This window comes from Lactuca saligna, chromosome 5 (genome assembly GCF_052625555.1).
Source record: "Lactuca saligna cultivar CGN05327 chromosome 5, ASM5262555v1, whole genome shotgun sequence".
Classification (NCBI taxonomy): domain Eukaryota; kingdom Viridiplantae; phylum Streptophyta; class Magnoliopsida; order Asterales; family Asteraceae; genus Lactuca; species Lactuca saligna.
Window position 1 is genome coordinate 262,101,030 of NC_136421.1, and position 11,991 is coordinate 262,113,020.

General features: G+C 31.5%; 1 protein-coding gene across 1 annotated transcript; it reads left to right on the forward strand.

Annotated features, from left to right (window-relative positions):
* The first annotated feature begins 2,629 nt into the window (after positions 1–2,629).
* LOC145047614 (disease resistance protein Roq1-like) lies at positions 2,630–10,849 on the forward strand. Its single transcript, XM_078995917.1, has 6 exons — positions 2,630–2,825; positions 2,936–3,456; positions 6,234–7,335; positions 7,427–7,771; positions 8,948–9,805; positions 9,905–10,849. Exons 2-6 carry the CDS (start codon positions 2,969–2,971, stop codon positions 10,445–10,447), a joined length of 3,336 nt encoding a protein of 1,111 aa, XP_078852043.1. The 5' UTR covers positions 2,630–2,825; positions 2,936–2,968; the 3' UTR covers positions 10,448–10,849.
* Positions 10,850–11,991: the final 1,142 nt, after the last annotated feature.

Consider the following 11,991-nt stretch of genomic DNA (forward strand, 5'->3'; position numbering starts at 1 on the left):
ACAACCATACATAAAAGGAATGAGGAATTTAGCACGATTCTATTAAATATTTCACTTTCAACTTTACAAATGATTTACTGTTGATGATAACAAGGCATTATTAGATTCAGCAACTAACATAAGAGCTATTAGAACATCTACATATGTTTAATGTTGATGGTAACAAGACATTACTAGATTCATCAATCAATTAACATAAGAGTTATTAGAACATATACACTGTAGAGTTTAATGGAATGATACATAATTTAATAAAAGATTTGAATGATATGGAATGTCTAATTGATATTTAATTGATTAAACTCAATTATAATGAAATGTTACATTGACGTTCAATGTAGTTGAAGTTTAAGGAGCATTAAACTTTCTAAGGAAAACATTTTTAAGTATATAAAATAAAATTTCCATTTAATTATTATATAGGTCAATGCACTGTATAGACTATAGAATAAATGATAAAGTTTAATGATATAATCCTTAGACAAACAATTTGGTTATAATCTTATTAGACAAAATTGCAAAAATGGTCCTTATGGTTGGCAAATTTATGTGCTTTTAGTCCAAATGAAATGTTGGTGCACCACTGGTTCAAAATTAAATATTTCTATTGTTTTTGGTCCATATACACTTAAAATGACAGTTATGCCCTTATAATTTATAATTTTTATTTTCTTCAATTGTTGAAATACATAAACTAATTTAATTTATATCTTTTTATCTTAAAACAAAAAAAATAAAAACAATAACTCATTCCCCACTCTTATCTTAAAGAAGCCCTTGATCATCGGCTCCACCCTCATCACCGATATCTGGAACCACCATCATCAACCATAATTCTCGCTGGAGTCCACCTAGATCGCAACCACCACCACCTTTTCTAGAGACCTGGTTACTAGAATCCCTACCCCACTACCACCACCATTCGCTTGCATCGATAATGCTAGAAACCTTCACATCCCACCGATCTATTCGTACATTGGGGATAGAGTGATGAACTGGGTCAACAGAGACTTCGGGGGAATTCAAACCCAAATCGAATCACCTACCAAACATGGAGCCTTCGGTGATGGGAGATCGATTGTTAAAGATGATAAAAAAAATTAGGTCAAGACCTCTTCTTTACCCACCACCAGCCGACTGCCACAACCAAACAACCTCCACCAAGCTTCACTAGACCGCCATCACCGCCAAGCTTGGTTTCACCTTGTCCAACTTGTTCCACATTTGCTTCCTTCTGTCTACCATCACCATTAAATCAAAGACCATCACAGCTTCCCCAACTCCATATCCAACGACAAGCAATCGATTCAAGTCTTACTCTCAGCCGCTCTCTACTCCACTACGTACCCTACCACTGCAAGCTCATTCCTCTAAAATCTATTGAACCCTCTTGCTCTCTCTCCTCTCGTTCTCTACTCCACTACCTACTTTTAATTTTGGTTCTTGAAACAAGACTGAAAATGATTTTTGGATTCGATTTTAGAGGAGAATTTAAAATGAGTACTTCAGTTTTGGATTTGATTTGGGGATTTAAGTTCGTTTAGGGCAGCACCATCTTGAAGGCATATGAGATAGAGGTATCATAGATGTAGGAACCGGAAAATGTCCTCCATCATAAAAGGGTGGTCCGATGAAGTCATGCCGATGAAGCTAGTGTTCCAGAAGGTATGGTTGTGGTGTTGTGAGTTTGATTTTGTTTTGGTGGTGGAGGTTCCTTTTGGGAGGATGACATACAAAAAAAAGAAAAGAAAAGAGAGAGAGAGAGAGAGAGAGAGAGAGAGAGAGAGAGAGAGAGAATATGTGTGTGTGTGGTGGGTTTATTTTGTTTTCGTTTTTCATTTTATCATAAGAATAAAAAAATAAATAAAAGAAATTAAAATATAAGTATTTAAGGGACATATTAGTCATTTTAGGTGGGATGTGGACAAACAACACAAGAAAATACAACCATAGGGATCAAAACCACACAAGTTATCTAAAATTAAACCAATGGTGTCCAAAAGCACATAAATTTGCCAATGATAAGGACTATTTTTGCAATTTTGTCATCTTATTATGATTAACTATTTAACTTACACGATCTTCAACGACAAATCATCCAATGGCTGTGTATATCATAGAAAGATTTTGAATATCAGTGTTTCATTATTGTCAACTATTTAAAAAGTGACGGTGTTTATTGTACGTAATTTGTGTACTAAAGTATTCATAATATATTATACATATTACCCTATTTTGAACAGGTGAAACAAGTTCAATGGTCAAATATGAACGAAAAAAACATGGTTATCTAAATGTGGATAAAGACCAAAGTTCGTTACCCTTCTAAATCATTAACTCCATGATATATTTATTATTTTCAGTTTATCCCTTTTAAAAAAAATCATTCTCTTGCCATGACTAATATAGTAATATTCATTTATTATAATCTCTTACTGACTTTTCCTATGCATAATTTTTCCTCACATGCATCCACTTGATGTAATATACTAATTACATGCATAATCTCCGGATTGCTAGTTGTTTTAGTGTCAATTAATTAAAGGGTAGTTAAATCAACCATTAAGAAAAAAAAATTATGATTTAGTCAATCATGCTTTTTATTGACGTTCTCCTCCATTAATCCAATATCGTACTCTTCATCATCTCTTTTCTCTTCTATAATAACATGGGGTTCTGGTAGAATGTAGATAATACATATAATTTAATTCAACCTCGTGGCTGCATCAAATCCTGTGGATCGCGACTAACAACTCACAACAAAAAGAAACCTTTAAGAACACGATTGATATCGTTCAGTTTCCATCCATATTGTGAACCAGCTGGTTAGAATTATATTTTAAGTACTATATCCATTTGCATCTGTATATTCAATATCTGTTTCTATCCGTTTCTTGTAGATTAAGTTGATTGTTAAGCATCTGATTATGTGCAGGGAACTTTCATTCTGATTCTCGGCTTTGTTACGATGGTATACTCATCTTCACGTTCTGCTCACAGATGGACATACGATGTGTTTGTTAGTTTCAGAGGGGAAGATATCCGTAAAACATTTGTGGGTCATCTATTCAGTGATTTCAGAAGGAAGGGGATTTATGCTTTTCGAGACGATGATCAGTTAAAGAGAGGAGAAGATATATCACCTGGACTCTATAAAGCCATTGAACAGTCAAGGTTCTTGATAGTTATATTCTCAAAAGACTACGCATCGTCAACATGGTGTCTGAGGGAGCTTGTTAAGATCCTCAAGTGTAAGGAGATGGACGATGGATATGAAGTTCGGGTGTTGTACTACGATGTGACACCTGAGGTGGTAGGGAATCAAAGGGGTAGCTACGAAGAAGCGTTCGTGAAACATGAGGGTTATCATAGAAAAGAGGTCCATGAATGGAAGGAAGCTTTAACTTGGGCTGCTGACAACTTATCTGGATGGGATCTCCAAGCTTTGTCTAATGGGTAAAACCTCTATTCCTCCATGCTTAACTTATTTTATATACACTATATAAATTAAATTCGGTAAGAATTTTTTTAGTAGGAAGGTATCGGCATATTAACTCGTATTAATAATAAAACCATTAGATAAAAACAGATATTTTAACATTTTAAAGATAACTTTTTTTCACTAAGTTATAATATGTTAATATTGAGTGTTTAATTCCTAAAATATATAGATTATAAAATTTTGTTAAAAATAATGGGATAAATTTACAAAAGAAAAGTTAAATTTTAAATACTATATTCAAATTTGAACTCACAATCAGATATCTTTTAGAAATTTATTTGTTTCGTATTTACACCGTTTATTTAAGAATTTATATATATTGGAAGTTTTTGTTAGTATGAGTGCGAACGGACACATCATGTTTGTTATGTTTGACCAATCATGTATAAATGTAATACAATCTTTAAATTATTTAAAATCAACTTGTAATTACCCTTGCATCAATTCTTTATATTTTTTAACAAAATTTTTATTATTTATGTAGCATCTCTAGCACATTTTATTTGTTTTTAGATTTTAATAGGATTTTTTTTTTTTTTTTTTTTTTTTTTTTTTTTTTTTTTTTGGAATGGACTTAAAACCCTTAAATTTAAAAAGAAAAGACAACACCTAATATCGTTTGAGAAACAAAATCGCTTTTTAGATTAAATATTTAATTAACTACATCAAATACAACTACTAAAATACTAAAATATGCAATGTAGCCTTCACAACCTTAAACAAATTATATGATGACGCAAGCAAGAAAATAATTATATAATGACTTGAGACAAACTAAACACTTATTTACGTAATATATATATTTTTTAACAATTTATTGAACAATGTAATTGTAACAAATTATACTAATATTTTAATCATGTTATATTGTTATATGTTTTATATGAAATTCGGGGTAAGCATGGTGCAGTTCGATACGAGTTTTGGACCAAACTGAACTGCAAACTGCATTTGCGGTTATTAAAATTGAAAAACCGAAATTTACGGGGTTTATGCGGTTCGGTTTTGGTGTTTTTTTTCCCGATTTTGTGGTTATTTCGGTGTGATTTTTGTTTTTAAGTGCAAAATGAGTTGATACAATTTTACTGTTAAAATTGTATTGTTAAATGGTACGGTTTTTAATGTTCGCCTGTAGGCTAAACAAGGCTTCATGCGCCACTTGCTGAGTGATGCACATATATGAAGGTGTATATAATAAATCATCCATGTGGGATTAGTTCCCAACCTAAATGCTAGACACCATTCTTCTTTCATTTTTTTTTATCTATATTAGTTATGTTTTTTTAATTAATTACACAAACATATATACATCACCTAATTAAATAATTACACATAACCTTTCCATTTGTTTCTTTTAATTGGTTTTATGCTTCAAGATAAAATATGTTATAGATTATTCATCAAAAGAATTTATACATCGATTAGTTTGAGATACTTATCATTTTATAATCAATATAAACTACATATATATACCAAGTTAAAATTATATATATATATATATATATATATATATATATATATATATATATATATATATATATATATATATATGAGGTGCGGTTCGGTTTTTTGGGTTTTTTGCAAAACTAAAACTGCACCGCATCAAAAGTTTTTGGTTTTTGTAAAACTAAAACCGCAGCGTTGGTTTTTGTTTCGGTTCAGTTAATACGGTTTTTTTTTTTGGTTCGGTTTTTACTCACCCTAGATGAAACAATATGGTTCATTCATGTTCATGTACTTCGTTTGTTACATTAATTAAGAAAAATAAAAATATCTTCGTTTAACATGTGTTTATTGTGTGTGATCAACTATATCTTCATCTTAGCAAAATGCAATAAATAGCAACGAAGTTTTATTTTATTTATTACTAAACCACCAGGTTTCAAAAATCAATATTAGAACCATCATATATTCATATTTAAGAGTATCTAAGACTCGGTATTATGTACGTAATGTCACACAATTAACAATCAACATATCGTTATATTTCATAAATATTTTTTCATTATCTATAAACTTTTTGTAAGTTTATAAATGAATTCACATGCTTAGTTGTATACTTATTTAACATATATTTTTTTCATATGCAATCATAAGATAAAGGAAAAAAGGCCTTATCTTCTTATTATAAAACATATTCATTGATCTTGTTTATAAGCTAAGAAATTAAACACATAATAAAAATTATTAAAATGTATATTTAATATGTATATTTTGTATAAATGTACTTATACATGTAATAGATTAACACATTAAAATAGTATTTAATTTCTATAATGATTAAAATTTTAAGTAAAAAATGACAGCTATTATAATAGAAAGAAAGGAAGTGAAATATAAATGTAAGTTAAATGTAGGGTCCAACCTTTCGAGCCAAAGAAGTGGTCAATGCCGCATATTCAGTTATGCATGGACCAGAAGTGGTGACAAAAGAAATATTAGTGGTGAAAATGATATCGAGAAATTAAATAATTTCCTCTACATTTTCTCTATGATTATATGGTACAAAGTTTCGACTATGAATATGCTCTAAAGTTTCCTAAACCATTGATGGCAAGAACCTTTCACATTACAAAAAATAATAAATTTTAAATTATGATGACTAAATTAGAAATGAAGTAATTAAAAGTAAGTTTCTATTCATTGCATTATGTCCGTCGTTAACGTTTTAGATACAAACTTCCATAATAAAGTAATTGTAACTATTGTTGTTTCATGGTTTTGTATGTAGGCCTGAGCCAAAGTTTATAGAAACAATCTCAAACGAAATATTTCATAAACTAACAAGCACCGGCCCAATAGACGCCGGCGACAACCTGGTTGGACTATACACCAGGGCGGAGCAAATGGATCTCATGCGGTTCGTTAATAAGCGTAAATCAACCAAAATTCACCTGATTGGAATATGTGGAATTGGTGGAATCGGAAAAACCACAGTCGCCAAAGCCATATATAACCTCCTTCATACACACTTCGAAGCATACAGTTTCTGTGAAGACGTTAAAGGTGTTGAAAAACGTCACGGTTTAGTCCATCTACAGGAAAAACTTCTCGCTAATCTTATGAGCCTAAGCGATCTCAAAATACGGAATGTAAGTCAAGGCATTGGGATGATGAAAAGAAGTATGTGGGCTAAAAGGGTGCTCATTGTGCTTGATGACGTGGATAATCTTGACCAATTCGAAGCTCTAGTGGGCTCACCTTCTTGGTTTAGTCCCGGAAGTATGATTATATTTACTGGTCGAGATCGACAGTTGCTTACTGCTCATGGAGTTGAGGAAATATTTGAGGTTGATCTTCTTTGTGATGATGAAGCTCTCGAGCTATTTAGTCTCTACGCTTTTCGAAACAAGCATCCCAAAGAAGAATTTATTGATCTTTCAAACGAAGTGGTTCGCTATGTGAATGGACTCCCGCTTGCTCTTAAAATTCTGGGTAGTTTTCTATTTGGAAAAACGGTGGAAGAATGGGGAAGTCAACTGAAGAAACTCCGGCGATATCCTGATTCTCAAATACAACAAGTGCTCAGAATAAGTTATGATGGGCTCGATTTTGATCAGAGAAACATCTTTCTTGATATATCGTGTTTCTTCAAAGAAGAAAAGAAAGATTATGTTATCAAAGTGTTGGGTGGCTGTGATTTGTTTCCGGTGACTAATATTAGAGTTCTTATTGATAAGTCATTGATATCGATTCGTGATGATAGATTGCAAATGCATGATTTGGTTCAAGAAATGGGTTGGCGAATTGTTGATGAAGAATCGGAGGAGCCTGGGAAGAGGAGCAGGTTGTGGTTTACGAAAGATGTACGTGATGTGTTAAACAAGGATAAAGTGAGTAAGCCATAAGGGTCTTTCCCTTTTGAATTTTATGATTGAACATTTTTTTTTTTAAATAATGAATTTTCACTCTAATAATGTCTAGGGGACCGGAGCTGTTAAAGGTCTAGCCATGGATGTTTCAAGTTCAGAAGTTGATATTTATGGTAAAACCTTCACAAGATTGAATAATCTTCGATTGTTGAACCTTTATATTGGATCGTGGACTAGACTTCTAGACAACAATGGAAAAATACGTGAGACAAAATTGGGGATAGAAACCAAGGTGCATGCAACTTCCGGAAAGCTTGATTTTTTGTCTAGCGAACTACGGTTGTTTTGTTGGCATGGGTACCCTTTCCACCATTTACCATCATCGTTTTATCCCGAGAGCCTTGTTGTCCTTGATTTATCGTATAGTTACATCAAAGAAATTTGGACCGGATCCAAGGTACACTCATCACAATTCTTGTATATGTCAATATGTGTGTCTTCATGTCGTTCTGCGTACCACTAAAAATGGAAAGCATACCAAAAGCTTAAAAATGAGCTATTTAAAAAAAATGATGGTTTGATATTTTGCTTTTAAAAAACCCTAAACTAGATTTTGATTTTTTGGTTTGAAAATTGAATCGAGATTTAAATACAAAGTATTGGGTTGAGAATAAATAGCATAATATAATGAGTGAAGTAATGAAATGGACCATTATATTCAATTGTCATGTTCAAAAGATATATCATTAAGTAAATTACATATACGCATAATTTATTTTGTTCAAAATAAATGTTATATATTTTTTTCATACGGTAAAAAAATAAAGAATTTTCTATGATATAAAAAATAGCTACCATAAAATCTTGAAATACAATTACAATAGAAAATATATTATTTAAAAACTAAATAAAAATTTTAATTATATTTTTTAATTTTTAAAAAAGATAATATTATTAAAAATTATAAATGTAAAAGTAATTTTTATTATAGTGTTTATGGTATGATTTCCTTCCCCGTAGGAATATTAAAAAAAACATCACTCTTCCGTCCAATAAAAACCACTACAAAAAAAAAGTAATCATATTTCATGAGAAATCATTCATAATAAAAATCAATACAGAAAAAGTAATCATATTACTTGAGAAATCATTCATTTTATTATTTAAGTCAACTACACATAGATTTTTTTCATTCCGCCTAATCATTCAATTTTGAATTATTGCATAAATGCTACAAAAGTTTCTTAGCGGATTAATGATTTAATATATTTCCAATTTTGATAATTGATTGCCTAGTTTCTGTTAGGTATATTTTTCTAAAACTTTTTTTTGCCATTAAATATTGTAAAATGCAACGAACAATTTCTTTCATATTTCATTGATTTTAAGTATAACGGATCCATATATTCTTCTATATTCATTGCATTGAAAAACAAAAAATTCAAGAAAATGAAAAATATATGGTTGAATGCAAAATCCAAACAACCAAACAACCAAACAAAATCAACTTTCTAAGGCTAGAAATCAATTTTTTCCGTTTAATTTCCGCTTTATGCAAAAACCTAGAAAAATTGAACCAATATTCCATTATATGTTGTAATTTGTTTTGGTTTTGGTTTTGTTTCATACATAGGGCTTTAAAAGGTTGACATCGATGAAACTTGCTCATTGTCGTAACTTGATAAAGACACCCGATTTCACTGAAACCCCGAATCTTGAAGAGCTGATACTCGATGGTTGTAAAAGTTTGAAAGAAGTTCATCCATCCGTTGGAACACTCTGGAGTCTCCTTATCTTAAATTTAAAAAGATGCATAAACCTCGAAACTCCTCCAAACTGCATCGGATTGAAATCTCTTCAAATCCTCAATCTCTCGGGATGTAAGAAATTGGATCAGTTCCCCCAAGATCTTGACATAATGAAAGATTTAATCGAGCTTCATGCGGATGGAACTTCAATCGACCAACTCCCTTCTTCAGTATCAATCCTTTGGAACCTTCAAGTACTTTCACTAGGCCAACGAGAAGACATGATCAAAACACGATCACTGGGTTCGATCTTTTGGCCTTTAAGTAAGATGCATCATCCACCGAATGCAGCAATAGTTCCTTCTTTATCGGGTTTAAAGATGTTAAGAAACATTGATGTTAGCCATTGCAGAGTAACGGATGGAAGCCTTGGTGGAATTGAAGGCTTATCGATGCTTAAAATGTTGAATCTGAGTGGGAATGATTTTAAAAGTTTGCCGAATTTGGGGAAACTTTCAAGACTTGAAACGCTTGGATTGGTTGGTTGTACAAAGCTTGAAGCATTGCCGGAACTTCCACCGAATATTGAAGTGATCGAGGCACAGGATTGCATATCGTTGAAGGAATTGCCGAAGAAGTCGACTCTGTATGAAAGTAGCTTTCAAAGCTTTGACTTCACCAACTGTGCTAAAATCATCGAGAATCAATCCATCGAAAGCCTGATTACCATGTTGCTGCCACAGGTTTGTCCATTTTCCCAAAATTTCTAAATAATTCTATCACATGACACTCATTTAAATCCTTTGAAATTGATAATGTATTTGCAATCTTATATGTTGTAGGGACGCATTGATCCTTACAAGATGCTAAGTGTCCACCTTCCAGGAAGTAGAATACCTGGGTGGTTTACGCATCAAACAATGGGAGATTGCATAACAATAGAATTACCTCAAAATTGGTGTTATGAAAACTTCAAGGGAATAGCATATTGTCTGGTTTTTACTCCCAAAATCCACAACCGTCGGAAGAGTAACTACAATTCAATCGGGTATCGATTCAAAAACTTCGATGGTACTCCGATCGGAGTGGAGTCTCCTATTCCCGATTCTATATTTCAATACGAGAGCATCGGAATCAAGACGGACCAGATGTTGTTGAGCTATGACGCATCGAAACCAGATTGGAAAAAAGCAAAGAATTCAATTTCGGTTTTTTTTGAAGTATATGGTGCAGATTGTGTGGTGAAGAAGTGTGGTGCGAGATTGGTGTATGAGGAAGACGAACGAGAACAAGAAGAAGGTAGCGGTTCACGAATGATTCAATGGCTGGCTCCATCTTCTCGTGTGGAAGACGAGCTTCTGATATCACAGGGGGGTGACTCTTGATTTCTTGAATGTGACATGGGCCTAGTCAGCCCAACATTCGGCCCACAAATTAGTTTTGAACATAATAATGTTTAATTGTTTATAACGCTCCGTCCTCTTTATTAAATTGAACTTCAATTATATATACTAGAGAAAATTACAAAAATGGTTTCTATAGTTTGCTAAAATTCACAAAGTCAGTTCCTGTTAATTTTTTTTTGACGATCATGGTTCCTGTGGTTTCCAAAACTTGCATCAATGACCCTTTTTGCTGACGCCGTTACTGTTCATCCGTTAGTGTAAGGACATTTTGGTCTTTTCAAGTAGTAGGGACTGGGTTTGTGATTATGGGTAAACCATAGGGACCACTTATGTATTTTTTTTCTATATTTTATGTTTATGAGTTTGTGACTTTTCCACCTATTTACTTTTTAAAATATCACTTTGAACCCTTCACTATGAACTTTGAAAAATGTTACTTTCACCCCTCTATTTTCTAAATTTTCGTGTTTAACCCCGTATTATATATAATTTGTTTTTTTATTAATAACTTTTGTTCACTAACCTAAAAACACTATTTTTACGTGTTTATTTTCATATATTTGTCGGTATAATTCAAGGTGATTAACGTTTCGACTATAATTTAGAACTTTCTTTCGTTATTTTTTTTAAAGTTACATGGTTTTTTTATAAAATTGTCGGTTTAAATTCGAGCTTATTTTTCGATGTAGTTTTTTTATTATTATTTTTTATTTTTTATTTTTATTTTTATTTTTTTAACTTTATGTACGTTTCCTACGTATGAGACGGGTCATATATAATAACTTTCATTTGTTAATTTTAAAAAATATATTATATTTGAGATTGTCTATGTTTTGATGTATTTTGTATACATGTTGTGCTTAATTTTATATACATTCCTACGTATCATTTGGGTCATATATAATAACTTTCGTTTGTTAGCTTAAAAAAATGTAGTATATTCGAGTTTGTCTATGTTTCAACCTAACTTTTGTTTCATGTTTTTTACGTATCAATATAGATTCGAGTTCGTCTATATTTCGACGTAATTTTTTTTATGTTTCGTGCTTATTTTTATGTACGTGTTTTTTTTCATTCATGTTTTTTTACGTCGAAATGCAACTTTTATGATTATAATCACCAAAATTCAACTTACAAAATTCAAACTTATAATTACGTTTTTATCTATTATATGTAAACAAACTTATACGTAGAAATATACATAAAATAAGCACCAAAACGTTTTGCGAAACATATTTTTTTAACGTTTTCGTGCTTTATTTTCTGTACGTTTCCTACTTATGATTAGAGTCACATATTATATATTTTTTATTATTTAAACTTTCGTTCGTTAACTTAAAAAAATCTTACTTATTTTTATGCACGTGCTGATATAAATTTGAGTTTTTCTTTTTCTTTATTTTTTATGTTTTGATTTAATTGTTTTTGTACGTTTTGGTGCTTATTTGATGTATGTTCCTACGTATAAGTTTGTTCATAGATAATAGATAAACGCGTAATTATAAGCTTGAATTTTGTAAGTT